General features: G+C 44.2%; 2 protein-coding genes across 5 annotated transcripts in view; one reads left to right on the forward strand and one right to left on the reverse strand.

The window, feature by feature from the left end:
- Positions 1-16,268, reverse strand: part of RNF8 (ring finger protein 8) — a 21,951-nt gene continuing 5,683 nt past the window's right edge. The window contains exons 1-8 of one of the 2 annotated variants that reach the window (XM_042022951.1): positions 12,186-12,320; positions 9,752-9,880; positions 7,517-8,257; positions 6,361-6,423; positions 5,900-5,989; positions 4,617-4,724; positions 3,452-3,656; positions 1-1,610 (exon numbers count right to left, since the gene is read on the reverse strand). In XM_042022951.1, coding sequence (XP_041878885.1) covers positions 1,465-1,610; positions 3,452-3,656; positions 4,617-4,724; positions 5,900-5,989; positions 6,361-6,423; positions 7,517-8,257; positions 9,752-9,880; positions 12,186-12,275 — 1,572 coding nt within the window. In that variant the 5' untranslated portion in view covers positions 12,276-12,320 and the 3' untranslated portion in view covers positions 1-1,464. Of the gene's footprint in view, positions 1,611-3,451; positions 3,657-4,616; positions 4,725-5,899; positions 5,990-6,360; positions 6,424-7,516; positions 8,258-9,751; positions 9,881-12,185; positions 12,321-16,268 lie in introns of those variants that run through there. The other variant, XM_042022950.1, reaches the window with a different exon arrangement.
- The window catches only part of AARS2 (alanyl-tRNA synthetase 2, mitochondrial), an 18,647-nt gene continuing 14,790 nt past the window's right edge, over positions 12,412-16,268 (forward strand). For 2 of the 3 annotated variants that reach the window (XR_006015190.1, XM_042022948.1), the window contains exons 1-5: positions 12,412-12,778; positions 13,093-13,346; positions 13,997-14,142; positions 14,917-15,111; positions 15,974-16,118. Coding sequence is in view for 2 of the 3 variants with exons in the window: in XM_042022948.1 (XP_041878882.1) it covers positions 12,427-12,778; positions 13,093-13,346; positions 13,997-14,142; positions 14,917-15,111; positions 15,974-16,118 (1,092 nt within the window). In the remaining variant the exon portion in view is untranslated. The remainder of the gene's footprint in view (positions 12,779-13,092; positions 13,347-13,996; positions 14,143-14,916; positions 15,112-15,973; positions 16,119-16,268) is intronic. The other variant, XM_042022949.1, reaches the window with a different exon arrangement.

Consider the following 16,268-nt stretch of genomic DNA (forward strand, 5'->3'; position numbering starts at 1 on the left):
TCATCATTCATGCACCTTTTTAATGGGATCTTTCTTGGTGGAAGAAGGCAAGAGGTATGATAGCTATTAAATTGGCATTAGAGTAGTCACAGTCCTGAAGGATTGGGTTGTCTTTTATCAGTTCCTGAATACAAAAGTCTTTGAAATAACTTTAAAGTAGTCACACTGCGTACAGCAATCAAAACGTGACACAAAGTTATTAAATGAGATAATCTGTTTTCTCAAAGAAGTCTAAAGACAACTAGAAGACATTCATCTCAGTGGCTGCACCAAAGAAGACTAATGCAGAAATGGATTTATATTTCCGTTCTTAAACAAAATAAACATAGAAACAAGAAAGTATATACGAACAGCCAAAGGTATATTACAGATGACAAGGGCTTCCCCATCCTCTTCTCACAGTATAACAGTTCTTTCCATGTAACAGCTAAGTCAAAAGCATAAGTCACTGGAATGGAACTTGATAGACAAATACATGACAGGATGAGGCAAGACTTGATCAGTCTCTTAGGAACGAGTGATTTGCTGTGAGGGTAGTACAACCCACAGCTCAACAGTGATGTCTTGTAAACAATAAAATGAAGGGCTTCATTCTATGCCTTGTGGTTGTCTACATACACTGCTTTCCTACCCTGCCAACAGGACATATCAGTGATTTGGACAGCAGTGCACCTGAAGAGGTGGAGATTCCTCTCTTGCTGCTGATTATATGTCTTTAAAGTCACTGCTGCTTCCCAGTTCTAAAACCCTTTATGCAAAAAGCCTGAAGAGGGAACAAACCAGAGACACTACATGAGAAGAACACTAGCTAAAGAACTCTGGAAGATTTCATCTCCTCCATCCCTATCTAACGGAAAATGGGCTACATAAACAGAGCAAGCCAATGGCCAGCAGGTAGCTTACGATGCACTTGCGGCCAACAGTGTCTGTGTCCCACCCTTTATTACCTTCAATGCCAAAGGCCTGAGATGACCCTTGCTGCCATATGAAATTCAAGAAGAAAACCCACACTGGCACTTCTTCCTGATATGCCTATCTCCTGCCTGCTGGTGGGGATGGCCAAGTTCTCAAAAGGCTTGGGACATTCCCTCTTCTGCCTGAAATAAGGGAAACTGGTGTACACATGTAAACATGTAATTCACTAAGGAAAGGGCAATGATGCAATACAAACTATTTCATTACACCAAGCAGGTCACAAGCTATCATGGGAGTTTAGGTTTGTATACCAATTAGCCAGCATAACGGCAGTCTGTTCTCTCACAAACCCAATTTTGTTTTAGAGATCAAGCTTCTGTGCATTCATTTGGAAAACAAGATCCTTCTTCCAAATGCTGCCAGTTTCCAGCTCCAGCCTCTTCACAGAGTTCTTCCAGGTGCCCAGTCCATTCCTCCAGCAGCAGTCAACCAAACACCATTAGGTTGGTTCTGGGTAGCACACAGGCAATGAATCTGCAGTTACAGTGTTCAGATAACATAGTAGCTTTCACTATAGGAAGAATCCTCCTCAGAGTCCTCACTCTCACAACTGCTCCTTGACAAGATGGAGTAGGTGGAAGAAGGGACACCGTTGTCATTGTCTGTGGCTGGTTTCGCCATCACATTCTGTTTCTCTGCATTTAAAACACACAGATGCAAAAGTTAGCTGTGACCACTGTACCCACAAGTGTTAAATTACTACCTGTCCTTGAAACTATTCTATGTCTTCTCACTGTCAGTTTGCAATAGGTCTTTCAAGCTGCAGGACATAGGCCTTTTTCTTCTCAGTTTTCAGCATAAAAGAACAAAGGTATGGGGTTTGTTTTCTTGTTTTCTTAAGTGTTCTAAAGTGTTCTGTATGTCTTTTCCTATTAAGGTAACACAGATGAGGAGGAGACATTCTCCACCCCTTCACAGCACACAACTGGCAATGGAAGTGGCTAACTATTACAGTGCCTTGACAGGTAAGAGAGGGAAAGAAAAAATGTGTAAGGGACTCTCAAACAAGTAATGATTGTTCAGGACACTTACAGCCTCATCAAAAGTTTCATCTGTTTAAGACTGCAAGCTGTCCTTCTGGTGCCGGGGCTACTAAGACTCTTAGAAAGGTTTTTGGAAAGCCATGACAGCTTCTGAAGTGCCACTTGCAACATTATTCTTCTTTCAGCAGGTATATTTCTTAAGAATTAATTTTAAATAGACAGGTAGTTATCTTCATTTCAATCAAAATGTTTCCATCACTGAACAAAAAAAGGCAGAGAAATCATTTCAGCTTCCAGCTGAAGCGTGTCACGGTGAATCTAAATGATTTCCTACAGGTAGCTATTTCTGAAGGTAGGTTGTGAACTCATTTGCTTTTTGCTCAAACAAGGATGAAGAGCATGGTTTAGCACACAATGGGCTCCAATGAAGGCACCACTTCAGCTAGTGCCCCTTAGTTACCTGATGAGACACTTCAGGAGCACTGTGGCACTCTGCAGATGCACACATTGCACAAGGGCTGCCTCAGAGGTAAAAGCAATTCTTGTAGCTGAGCTGGGCAGCCTCTGAGCAATGCAGCATTTCCTGAGGGAATCAGACTGAGAGGGTTGCACAGGTAACTAGGCTTGAACTAGCACTGCTTAGTGATGTCATTCTGTGTCACCATGCTGCATCTGAAAGGTTTCAAAAGCACCTTTCTTTTGGTAAAAGGCTTGATACATTGCAAAATTAAGGATCATGCACTCATCTCTATGAACGGAAAACAAGACAATTACTTAAGGGAACACAGCAATAGAAATTTAAGGGGTAGCAGGAAAAGACATCTACATTTCAGCACCTAGATACCAGTGTCAAGTGCTCTAGAAATAAATTTAGAAGAAAGAAGCAGATTAGGAATAACCCATACTGGAGGTTTTATTAAAGCTATCTCCATCATGCACAGTATTTTAGCAACAACTAGACAAGACATTATGCCCATAAGCCACAGTGGCTTTAATTGCACAAAAATAAACATGTCAGAGCAACTGTCAGTTCAGTCATACATTTACGTGATATACCAGTGTCTCTTTCAGAGATTTCCTACATAAATCTAGCACAGAGAAAAGAATTCAGAGCTTCTTGTCAGGTCTGTTGAGTTTCTGTAATTATATACTCCACAGTTTAATCAGAAGTGCCTGGTAAATTTTTCAAGGACCACTCTATGTATTTTTGCTTTTATTTAGTGATCTCTTTGAAAGAGCATAACCTTTAGCGTGGTTAAATTAAGCTGTCCCACCAGACTGTGGAATTCATACTGAAGTCTTTTCCCAAATTTGTATTAATTTTGTTTTACTGTGCAGTAAAGCTAGTTATTCAAGAAATCTCATTATTACTTTTTTAGTGTTTCTGCAGCATTCCCCGAGCATCTTCTTGGTATATAGGTGCGAAAGAAAGTTGTACAAAATAGATGGAATAAGAGATTGTACTCGTCATGCCACATCCACCCACCTCTCACCTTTCCGCTCTCTGATAAGGGTCAGGCGATGCTCTTTCATTTCCACATCCAGGTTTTCTACCATCCTGTCAATGCAGTTATCCAGCACCAGAGAGCGCGTCTTTGATTTGATCTCCTGCCTGCAGATAGGGCACTCCCCTTTACGTTTCGTCCACTCATTGATACAGTAGGAGCAGAAGCTGTGAGCACAGTTCAGAGTGACCGCCTGTGGAATTCAGCACAAGGATACTGGTCACAGCATGCTCGCACAGGCATTGTCAAGCAAAAACACAGGGAAGTGTTAGATGAATATTTTGTATAAGGAAAGGGACTGGAGAGCCTAAAGCCTTTAGGGCCTTCGCAGGAGTCACACACAAACTCTCCCATGCCAGAGGTCAGGCCATTTTACAAGTCAGTTAATGGAGTCGTAGCAAGTCAGAAACAGACAAAAATGCATTAATTTTATTACAAGTTTCCCCAATTTGAAAAGGATAAATTATGCAAAAACTCACATAACTTCAGAATAGCATCTTAATATACTGAGAAACCAGAAATTAAAATTTCAGCTAGCTCTTAAGCTGTTACAACAAGGCTAACACATCAGGTTTCCCACAGTAAAACATAACGTCATGAAACTGAACTTATAGCAAAATAGAACAAAAATAACAGTCTACATGACAAGCATAGCCTATTACTTGTAGAATCAAATGAAAACAGGCCAATTTCTCAAAGAAAGAGTTTATCTGAATATAAACATCTCAGGACTTGATTGAATACCATACTTCCCCTCCTTTACTAACCTCTCCAAATATCTAAACCTCACACAGTCCAACCCTAGTCATCTTAAAGCAAGGCCCACTACAAAATAATTCTTGCCCAAGTAGCTGTCAGCAACAACTCAGAGCACCAGTTTAAAAACCCACGCAAGTGCTCCAAACTTATGTGCATTCAAGGATTAAGCACTCATGTTTATGCAAGTAGAAACATTAAAGCTGAACCTGCTGTCAAGCAAAGAGTCAGGGCAGACAGAATAGATTTCTGGATCGACTCTTTCCCATAACTCACTGTGGGTCTGTTGGGACTGTTAAGTGAAGTAAAGAAAAAAGCTTAAATATTGCTTTAATAGAACTATGGAAAGCTTCTCAAGTCTCTTTTTTACTGCAAACCCATACAGGTTTAAACATACCTCGATAAAGTGCTCAGAACAGATTGTGCACTGCAACTCATTCTCCAACACATCATTCATCTGATTCAACACCTCTTCTTTTTGGGCTCTCACCTTTTCCTTCTCCTCCTAGTGGAAAAGTACATGGGGTTGTGTATCAACAAAGAACAAGGTTTTTCTCAATTGGCAGAAGTATGTGTGTAGGGGAAGAAAATCATACTGCAAATCTCCACATGTCAAGTGGAGTGGAGATCTATTATATACCCAGATCTGTAACCTCTCTCCTCTTTGTAGTCTCAGCAACATTGAGAATATTCCCATCCACTACAGAGAACTTGGAAGAACAGCAGCCATTACCAAAATTCCCTTCAGCCTAAAGGAACTACCACCTGAGCAATCTTTTCAGAATCTTTTTCAACCTGTTCCTGGCAAGAGTTTGGCTTTAATCAACTTATTTTTGATGCCTGATATAAAAAGGAAAACACTCAACAGACAAAACACCTCAAATGTTTAAAAAAGGAAGCACTGAAGTTTAAAACATTTACTTGCATTTAACAACCCAATAATCTTTTTATTTACTTGTTAAGAGTTAAATTAGGCTGATTAGGCTAGGTACCCGCTCCATCTTCTAAAAATAACAGAAAAATTCTTCTAATTGAAGCTATAGTTGAAACAGCAACAAATTTCCAAAGATGACATTAAAAAACCATAGCAAATTGTCAGTGGTGGATAATGTGGTAATTTCCCAAACTAAGACACAGGAAAGGATCTCCTTAATTATTTTCCACTCATCACTTTGTGTCAAGGGCAGGAAGAACTGTGGCTTATCTCATTCATTATTCAAACTCCATGTTGCTTCAGTCCTACACTCCCTTATAGAATTGCTGACACACTGCAGTTTTATTTGAATGCGCTTTAACTGAAAATGAAGAGCCTCACTTTCCAAACACTTTTGGTTTGTCGGTGGGTTTTTTCCTGCTGTTTTTGGTTTGGGGTTTTTTGTTTGTTTTTTAAAGAAAAGGTGCAGTGGGCCCACTTCTCTTCCACAATGCACAGTTCAGGTGCTTTGGGCTTTCTTCATGATCGAGAAAGATCTAGTAACAACTGTTCAACACTAATTTATGAAAAGGGCAAGGTGCCTCCTCCCCCAGTGCTGGAAACCAGAGTCAGCTGCCACCTCAAAACACAGAAATTTTGCACTATAGGAATCCAGGCAGAGCCAAGGCAAATGTTAAACCACTTCATCTACTGCAGCATATCATGTTTCACTTATGAATAAAACTAAGAATGCAGTTATTCCTTACCTTGGTTTCTTCAAGTTCTTTATTCTTGGCTCGAATTATCTCCTCAAAATCTTTTTTATTACGATTCAGTTCTTCCATCAAAGCACGATGCTGTAATAATACCATTCCAGAAGTTATAAGAACGCCATTATAAGCTATCCTGTTAAAAATACATGGCCATAGTCATAAGGTTCAGCATACTCATTTCTCCTAATCTCCTCCTAGAGCAGCAACACATAGGAGTTGAGGTGTTAAGGCAGTTTATCCATAACTTAAAATTGGAATGTACTGCCAGTTATTTAGGACCTTCCCAGTGCCATCACACTTTGTATTCCCTCCTCCAGGTTAGTCTTTCATTTCAGTTAGGTTTTACAGTCACGTAAGGCAAAGTCCTTGTCTTCTACCAAGAGGCCACAGCACTTGGAAAGATTTAAATATCTGAGTTACACAGTTACACCAAACCTAGACCCATAATCACTTGCCTCTTGCAGGACCTGGGCCAGCTGCTCCTTCAGATTCTCTTCCCCTTGTTGCCACTTTTCTCCCTGGGGGGGGGTAAGAAGTGGGACAAAAAAAAAAAAGACTTGAAGAACATAAGAGACAGAAAATTACTGCTCTGCATACTCTCTTTAGAGGATATGCTTAAAGAAACAACACTGATTTTCAACAAATGGTGAGATGTTCTGCTCCAGTGTTACATGTGTACAACAGAAATTAGAGCTATCATTTACTGTGAAGAGTTAAAATGGATATATCATTTACAGTTCCTTATTTGGAATACCTCTGCATTATTCTAGCTCAAAAGGCACCAGCGTATTCATAGAAGCAAAGAGATCATGAACGGTTTAAAAGCTGCAACTCTTATCTTTGCGCACATTCAAAGAGGTCAGAGATACCTAAAGCTCCACGTAAACTTCCTACTATTTCTAAGGACACAACTCCAAAGTTTCTGTATTTCTGATACTGGTATCTTTACATTAAGGAAGACTTTAAGGAAGTAACTGATAAATCATTAAACTCACTCCAAGACAAATCCTTACTTTCTTTAAACCAGATTTTGAGCAGTCTCAAGTTTGAACAGATTTTGGTCTGTTAGCAAAAAAGCAACTCATCACATACACTTACTGCTTAAAGGTACTTACAGATTGCAAGAAAGGGTTTTTTGGAAGTAGGAAAAGAATCTCCCTCCCTCCAAGGATTAAGGCATGCAGTATTTCATTGATTGTAAAGACAGTGCATTTGCCATGCAAACCGGGCATTATTTCAGCCATATACTGAGAGAAATTCACACTTAAAGTTATTACTTTTCAACTTGTCCTCTTCATAACCATGAGAGATCAGGCAAAGACTTTCATTTTTTATTTAAAAACATGCTTCTTTACCAACTGAAATGCTTTATTTTGCACCTTTTTTAAATTCCCCATGCAGCCAAATCTCTTCTGTCTCTGCACTTTCTTTTGGTACGTGCACTGTGTTACATACTAAGTTACAGTACTTCCACAATAATTTTAGCAGAGGTAATTCACACAAACACTATTTATGTTACTGTATAGTTCAAGAGCTATTTTGGATCAATGCCTTATACGAGGCATTCCATAAATGTGAAGACACAGGCCAAAATTATTACCACCACTATACCTCTAGCTTCTGCTGCTCTTTACAGAATGTCCTCTCCAGCTCTTCCACCTGCTGCTGCTGATGCTCTTGTTCCATGCAGAGTTGGTTCTGCAACTCCTGCAGCTCCTGTTCCATTACCAGGATCTCCTTCTGATCACATTTCCTGTGCTTCTGCTTCACATTTAGAACTGCAGTCTGCTTCTCCTGCACTTTGACCTTTAATTTCATTGTATCTACTAGAGATTTCCTCAGCATTTTCAAGCCAGTCCATGACTCTGCAAGACTGGAGCCTTTCTGGTCATTCTGGGGGACAGTCACAGCTTTCTTGGAGTGAACAGGGCTACCAGGCACTGGACCACTATCGCCCTCACTGGGTCCAGGAGAGGGCAGCTTGACATCCATCTTCTCTGTTAGCCGTTTGGCCTCTTCCACCTGTCCCCATGATTTATCCAAAGGTTCATTGTCACAGGACATTCTGTCTCTTTTGCATCTGGAGTTTGAAGGGCCTTCTGATGCAGATGTCTCCAATTCCTCCAAACTAAATTTACGTTTAGTTCTTGAACTCTTAGCTTTCCCCAGGTCACTTCTTTGGGCTAAAAAGGGTCTAATTTTCTCCCATTCGTCTTGAATTACTTCATACTCATATTCAGCAGTCTCTCTGTTTTCCAAAGGCACTCCCAACTGGATACGGTCTCCTTCAGCAATAGGATAGACTTTTGATGGATCCAGGCGCTGTTTGTTAAGCCAGACTCCATTTAGACTCTGCCAATAAACACAGAATCACCAAAATTTAATATGTAGTTACAGAGTCCTCTGCAAGTTATTTCTGGCAACTGTAAATAAACACAGCCAACCTCTTCAGTGCTTCAATCAGAACAAGCCACCTCTTTAAATAAACCTTGTAATATCCAATTTATTGGCTCAGTGTTCCATTTATTACAGTTACTGCATTGTATTATTTACTGCATATTATTCTTGCATTATAGATTTTGTGTACAAGCACCAAGAACATTTTGACACACATGCTTATGCAGAAGGAAAACAATGAACTCTGAGGGGAAAAACCTACACAAAAACTTCAGGAGTAAGAACTAACTAATAAAAAGACTCCACAATAGATCATTGTCAGGAACATGGCATACTGCAGTAATTATTCTTGACAATGAATGCTACCTGAAATTCCAGGGAAAAAAACAGGAAAGAAAAAGAAGCATTGGTTATACTCCTTGAAGGAAACAAAGTTTTCCATAAATACAAGGAGAATATAAGGAAGAAGGAAAATGTTCTTCTAGAGATAATGTTCAAAGCACAAAAAAAGTTTTAATATTAGCTTAAGAAATAGTTTTCAAAAACAGCAAAACTGGTCTGTGATCATGATGAATTGCAGAAACACTAGGAACTGACATATCTCAACGAGATCCAGTGGAACAAGCTGACTGACTGGTCAACAGTGATGATACAGAGGAAGTGTTAATAGTTAATCTATGGTAGATGTTTCCTATCATGCAGTACCATTAAGTTTTCAAGTTTATACATGTACTACAAGAGGCTTTTGTTTAAGAGCAGTGTAATTTTAATAGTAGCCACTCCATTCCTTTCTGACCAATCTGCTGTTGACCCAAACATCCTTCAAATCTGCATGACGTGTTGAACATTTTTGTTCTACCAGTGCTGTTTTAAAGCAAATAATTCATTTTACAGTTTTCACACTGAATGAGAAAGTGGAGAGATCATGACATAAAAAAACAGATCACTGAAGTCAAAGTGAGACCCAGGTGAGGACTTTGACATCCATGTTTTATTCTAATCAGCTGAGAAGAACTTTCAGGAGAAACTTGTTTGAACACAACATGAAACATGGTTTTTCTAACACTAGATTCTTGTTGAAGTTTATTATAATTAAAGAACATTATCCTTTTGAAAAGATAAGATTTTATGTCAAAATTCATGGGGTATTTTTTAAGAAAGTGACACAAAACAGGTTCACAGACTGCAAAGTGCCCTTGGCAGGGCCACAATGGTCTGAAAAATGCTAAACCAAGAGGTGGGTCTACATACAGAAAGTAATACAGTTTGCATCCCAACTGCAGCAGACTGAAATTTCCTGCTGGAAGTGCACAACAGGCAAGACACATTCCCATGGACTTCTATCACACTTATATCATACTATATCATAGCCCATACATTGCTAGATCCCAAACAATGGATTCCATTCAATGAATCTCACAGTACAGGGTCTTCAACTGGTCTCTGTACCTTGTTATCCTTGACAGTCCACTGCCCTTCTGCATTCTGCTGGAAGACACAGTGTTTACGAGAGATCATCAAGGGACAGGTTTTTGACACCAGCTGGTACGTGATATCTAATCCTCGGCCTATGGTTACCTAAAAATAAAGTAGTTTAGTAACTGCAATCAGCAATGACATGGTAAATTCAGTTTATGTCATTTCAATTTAAGTACAGCAAAAATCTAGATCAACATCTTATGGTTATTTCCAAAAATTCTGGCACAGTATGATTTTCTTTCATTTAAGAGTAGATAGAAAATGGAAACTTACAAAGTTTTAAGTATTATCTTTCTCTCCCACTGAGGAAAATTTGATTTCTCTGAGGCACATTACAGCCTTGGTTTCATGGAAATCTTCCTCAGCAGCAAAGCTGCTCAAAGCCACTCACAAACCATCTGTGTCCCACCTCAGTCATTACCTAACCAAACACCATTTCTTCAAACCAGCAGTACTGCGTGTGGGTCTCAAGATTACTTCTTACCCTCTTCTTTTGCTGGTTGCATCTGTTCAACCGTTTGTGATCAGGAAAGATACAGGGAAAAATAGCCCAGAAAAGTGCCATCAAAAAAGTGCACACTCCAAATTGCTTTAAATACATGATACTTTTGTAAATCCCACCATCGATCTCATGGCTCAGAATCTAAGCTACATGCAGGCCATAACCAGTAGTGAAAGTAATCTAAATAACTGGATTAGACTCTAATAGTATCTTCTGGAAGAAGGCACATAACTTAATTGTACCATTGCACAGTATCTTATTAAATCTCATCTAATTTCAGATTGCCATTTAAAGCACACCCCTGCTCTCCCTCTCTCTGCTGCCTCCTCTGCACACTTCTCTCAATTCATCTGTGCACTGCACTACCTGAGCAGGTCTCACCTTGAGTTTAGAGCAAGAACTCAGACTCCCATGTCATAACCAAAGGCAAAGAAGCAAAATAAGATGACAAAAGCAAACTTAACCACGTTGGTGCCTACCACTTAAATGTTTCATATAGACTAGCGTTCTGTCAACATGGATTGCATATATAAGAGGTACAGAGACTTGAATGGATAAAGACTCCTCTCTTCATAGGGATTCAAACATAAAATCAGCTTTGCACTTGTTCCTGCATTGGCATCCTCAGGGCCCAGTCACACACATCTGCAGGGCCTCACACACCAATACGAGTGAGAGAAAGCAGGGCCAGTCACAGAACTCCCTCTTGATCAAGTTCATTTAGCAAACAGGGGTCCAAGATGTTACCACTCGCCTGCTGGAGTTCAGTGCTGCTCACAGCAGTACTGGCAAGTCAGAGCACACCCCCACACCTCAGCAGTGTCCTTCGGCACCAAAGTGGTCACAGCACCAAGCCTGACAGGGTTCAAGAAGTGTTTGGACAACACTTTCAGGCATGTGGTGTGATTCTTAGGGCTGTCCTGTGCAGAGTCAGGAGTTGGACTCAGTGAACCTCGTGAGTCCCTACCAACTCAGGATATTCTACGATTATGATTTAAATCCCCAGCAAAAGCTGTTTGCACTCTCTGGCCTGGCCACACCTACAGCACCAGAATGCCATCAGCCTCCCTGCTGCCTCTGACAACCACTGTGCAGACAATCAGAGCAGTAACATCCCAAACTGGATTCTCTACACAATTATCAGCACCCTAGCTGCAAGTTCTCTAGATGTGTTACCTCCAGTCCTTCACCGAGCATGTCTGCACACCTCAGGGTTTCAAGTCCATGATGGGAGAGTAACAAAAGTATACATTTGCTTAAGGATGGGTGCCTTTTGCAGTGTGTGAGCACAAAGGCATTGGCCACAGCATCACCACACCACCTAACTACCTATCTGGTTTTGACCACCAGAAGAGCAATCCTTTTACATTGCCCCAACCTCACCACATGTCTTTGCCTGCTAGGTTTCAGGGAAGAATACCGGGGCCCGTTTTTCAATTAAAAAACGCGATCGCTGAAAAAACGGCTATTTCTGTACCGCACCAAAACATAACCAAACAATTTAAATGTGACCTCGTTTACACCTGAATGCCTTACGCCTTATGTACTGTTAACCTCGCCAAAGCATCGCCTTGTTATTTAGGCTACAGACTCCCTTCCTTCTCACTTACGTTACCGTCACACGAACAACTCTATCTAAATGCGACACAGTTTAAAGATATAAACAAGCGAAGGCTTGGCCAAGGCGACCCCAGCACCCTCGGGCGTTACCGGGGCGTCACCGGCGGGGAGGCCGGGCGGCCCCTCCGAACGGCCACGAACGGCGGCTGCTCCTTAAGCGGGACGAGGCGGTGCTTCTTCCTCCTGGGAAGCGCTGTAAGAAACAAGGAGACCCCCGAAACTGCGTCCCGAGAGCCGTGCCCACCCGCCCGCTCCGAGGAGCCGGAGCCCGGCGCGGCTCACCTGCGTGCCGGCCTCCAGCAGCAGCCAGTCGCAGCTGGCCCCGACGCGGCGGAGGCACCAGGCCAGGCGCGGCACCCCGCGCACCGCCATGGCGCCCGCCCGCCCACCGCGACCGGCCGGAGCGATCGCTGCTGCTGCGGAGGCGGCGGGGACGGGACGGGACGGGACGGGGCGGCCGCCCCTGACTGAGCCCGGGCCGCGACGGGAGCCCGCGCGTGCGCCGCAGCAGCCCGCTGGGACGATGGCGCGGCGCTCTCCCACTGTCCCGCGGTGCCCCTCCGCAGTCCCGCCGCCCTCCTGCGTGTCCCGCCTTCCACTCGCACCGCCCCTTCCGGGCGTCCCGGCGCTGCCATCCGCCGTGGGCCGCCATGGCTGCGGCCGCCCGGTTGCGGCGGCGGCTGCTGCTGGCGGTGCCGTGGCGCTGGCGCTGCAGCCCCTGCCGCGGCGGTGCCGCCTGCCCGTCGGCGGGGCAGATCCGCGCCGCCTTCCTGCGCTTCTTCGAGGAGCGCCACGGCCACCGCCGCCTGCCCTCGGCCCCCGTGCGGCCCCGCGGCGACCCGCGCCTTCTCTTCGTCAACGCGGGCATGAACCAGGTGCTCTCCCCGCTCCCGCTCCTCCCCTCCTCCGGCTCCCCGGCGCTTCCGCGTCTCCAGAGGAGCGCGGCCCGGCTTGGGGTGTCCTCTACCAAGGAGGTCTCCGGTGGTGCTTTGGGCTCCCCGCGCCGCCGTCCTCCCGGACGCCTCTCGTAGTGCCGTAGTGCTGTGGGAGTCTCCCTCACTGGCTGTAGTTAAGAACTGCCTGAACACAATCCTGTGCCATGTGTTCTGGAACGAACTTGCTTAAGCAGGGAGGTTGGACCAGATGACCCACTGTGGTCCCTTCCAGCGTGACCCATTCTGTGTTTCAGGAGCCCCAGGCGCAGCCCCCTGCGCTGGGTGGCATCTGTCAATAGCGGATGCCTCTCATTTCCAGTTCAAGCCCATTTTCCTGGGCACGGTGCACCCCCGGAGCGAGCTGGCCCAGCACCGGCGGGTGGTGAACAGCCAGAAGTGTGTGCGTGCCGGAGGGAAGCACAACGATCTGGAGGATGTGGGCCGAGATACTTACCATCACACGTTCTTCGAGATGCTGGGGAATTGGTCCTTTGGGGATTACTTTAAGGTGAGGTGATAGGAGTGAACCCTTTCTAGGGGAAAACGCAACCTTTCTTTTGGAGTTGTGCTGTAGTGCCATAGGAATGTGTGCAGAAGGTGTTTTGGTAAGGTCCAAATTACTTCCTGGGAGCTCTGTGGCCTGGAGCAGAGATGGTCAGCTGATGGGCTCTGTCACTAAATGTGCCCTGCAGACTCTCAAAGCACTCAGCCTGTTAAAGCTGTGACCAACACATAAAAATCAAGGTTTTCTGTGAGAATGCCAGTGTTGACCATTTAATATGGTGAAAAGATGTTACCAGTTCATTTGATGCTTATTACTAGTAAGTTTGAAAAGGGAAGAAGAATAAAGGATGCTAGGTTTTTTAGCTGGCGAATGAATACATTTTTTCTGTGAAAAAAAAAAATATCCATGTAACTCTGCTGGTGAGCACATAGATGCACACCATGCTGAAGGTCTCATAACATTTTAGGAATGTCAGTTTTCTGCTGGCAGCAATGATCTGTCTCACTCTCCTGACCCTCATCCTGCTCTTTGAAATACACTTGAAAATTAGAAAAGGAGAGAAACAGCTGAAATTAACGTCTTTGTTGTTTGACTCCCATTCTAAAGACTCTTCCTGAATTACTGTGCTTCGTTTATGTTCCCTACCTGCTCAGGAGGAGGCATGTAGCATGGCCTGGGAGCTCTTGACAGAGGTCTATGAGATCCCCAGAGATCGTCTCTACGTCACCTATTTTGGTGGAGACCCCTCGCTGGGGCTGAGCGCAGATGAGGAGTGCAGGGATGTGTGGCTCCGCCTGGGGTAAGCGTGTTAGAGAAGAGGTTCTGAGCAGCAGGTGCTGACATTTCACTTTCCACAGTTTTGCATTTGCTCTTTAGTTCATCAGCTATAGGGGCCAGAGATTATGTTTTAAACCCATTTTGTTTCTGGTTTCTTTGGGCTGTTAGAAGGCAGCTGGGCTCTGAGCTCACTGGGTCTCTTGAACTTTTGGTTCATTCTCAGATAGTATTGGTGGGGATGGGTATGTGCCTAAAACTGGCTGGCGTGGATGAAGTGCATACAGGATCTCCAGTCCTTTGCTTCCTCTGCATGGTGAGAGTACATTCTCCTCTGAAAGGAGGAGATGAAGCAATGGTTGCTTCAGTGAGAGGGTGCAGCTGTTGCAGAGAGCACTGCTGTGCTTTGGGAGCTTGTTCCAGGCTGCATGTACCCAAGGCTGCTTTGAACCCAAGACAGCCAGCTCTGTGCCACTGATGGTGTTCAGGTCTTGCCTCTGCTCCAAGGAGCAAGGTGCTCCACAGACCTAGTGGGGAGCCTGTCTCGGTCAGCAGGGTCCAGGCTGTGTTTGCCAGTCATTTTAGGCTGAGGCTAGGGTCCTGTCTGCTTTGGCCCACTTAATCTTGCTAAGGAGAGTAATTCTCTGTGAACAGAAGCAGAGGAATTCTAATGTGTTTGCTTATTGAGTCTGTAGTAGGAAGAAAGGATTCCTTTCTTCCAACTTTCTCTGTGATCTAGGCTACTGTGTGATTTGTGTATATGCCTCAGCACTGCCACCTCTGTTGTTTGCCTTTCCAGGGTGCCTGCCAGTCACGTGCTTCCTTTCTCATTGAAGGACAACTTCTGGGAGATGGGGGACACAGGTCCCTGCGGTCCCTGCACAGAGATCCACTATGACCACGTGGGTGGTGGCAGAAATGCTGCAGCACTGGTGAACCAGGGCAACCCCGATGTAGTGGAGATCTGGAACTTGGTCTTCATGCAGTACAGCAGGTACCAGGCATCTCATCTGAACTCCAGAGCCTTTCTCCCTAGCCTGACTCCAAAATCATGTGTATATTCTCAGACTTACCACTGTTTTCCAGGAGCTGGCAATACCAGGAGCAAGAGAGAAGCTATGGGGATTTGAGCATGGCTCTTGGTCCTCTTTGCTTTATTTCCCTGTCTTCTTCAACCTTCACTGCTAGTACTGTATCCTGTAGCTCTAGGGAGGAGGAGAGAGATCCAGCAGGCAGGAATTGTGCAGCAAGATTGATTTATTTAATTATTTTACAAACTCTTTTATAGACTTTTTTCTTCATAGTCTAATTGGTCAAAGGATCAGCCACCCCCTGGGGTGATTGGCTAGAATCCTAAAACATCCATTGTCAAAATATTTTTCTACTGTACCATAAACATAGTCCTACAAGGTTGCAGGTGTTCATGGTTTACAGAACTCTGCAAATATCTTCATGAGAGAGAAAAGTATCCCACGGGCCTAGAAAGAAGCAGGAAAATTTCTTGCTAACAGCATTTTTGTATCCACACACTGCCTATTCTCCCTTAATGCTGCATTCCAGAGATCTCTTGAGGTCTGCAGCAGCCTGGAGGAGGAGGAAAAGGCCTTTGGCCCTATTAGGGAAGGCCTTTTTCCTTAACATTGCAGCCTATCCTGACTATGTGACGGTCAGATCCTGGCTGCCTGATAGGGCCAAGGCAGGCAGTCTTGTCCCTGAGCTTCCTTATGCTGGGTCACCCACTGTTTCCATCCCCTGTCAGTTTCCCATTCTCTTTGATTCACCTGTTCCTTATTTTTGCCCATGAACTGATCCTTGCTTCTCTTTTACCTTTTTTTTTTCCCCTGCCTGGCTGACAGAGAGGTGGAGGGGAATCTCCTTCCCTTGCCGCAGCACCATGTGGATACAGGAATGGGTCTGGAAAGGCTGGTGACAGTTCTGCAGAACAAACGCTCCAACTATGATACAGATCTCTTCACTCCCATCTTGGATGCCATTCACAAGGTGATGGTGCTTCCCTCAGAGTCACCACCCAGCAAAAGCTCCTTGCACACAGACTGTTTGCTGGGTACCATAGTACAGCCTTCTCTGCATGTTACTGAGCAGTGTTTTGAGACAGGAGATTATGTCCTTCCAGGTCCAGTGCAGCGTTCT

Source organism: Corvus kubaryi, unplaced genomic scaffold, assembly GCF_017639235.1.
Source record: "Corvus kubaryi isolate FWS band 111438036 unplaced genomic scaffold, C.kubaryi_AGA036_p1.0 37232, whole genome shotgun sequence".
Lineage (NCBI taxonomy): Eukaryota > Metazoa > Chordata > Aves > Passeriformes > Corvidae > Corvus > Corvus kubaryi.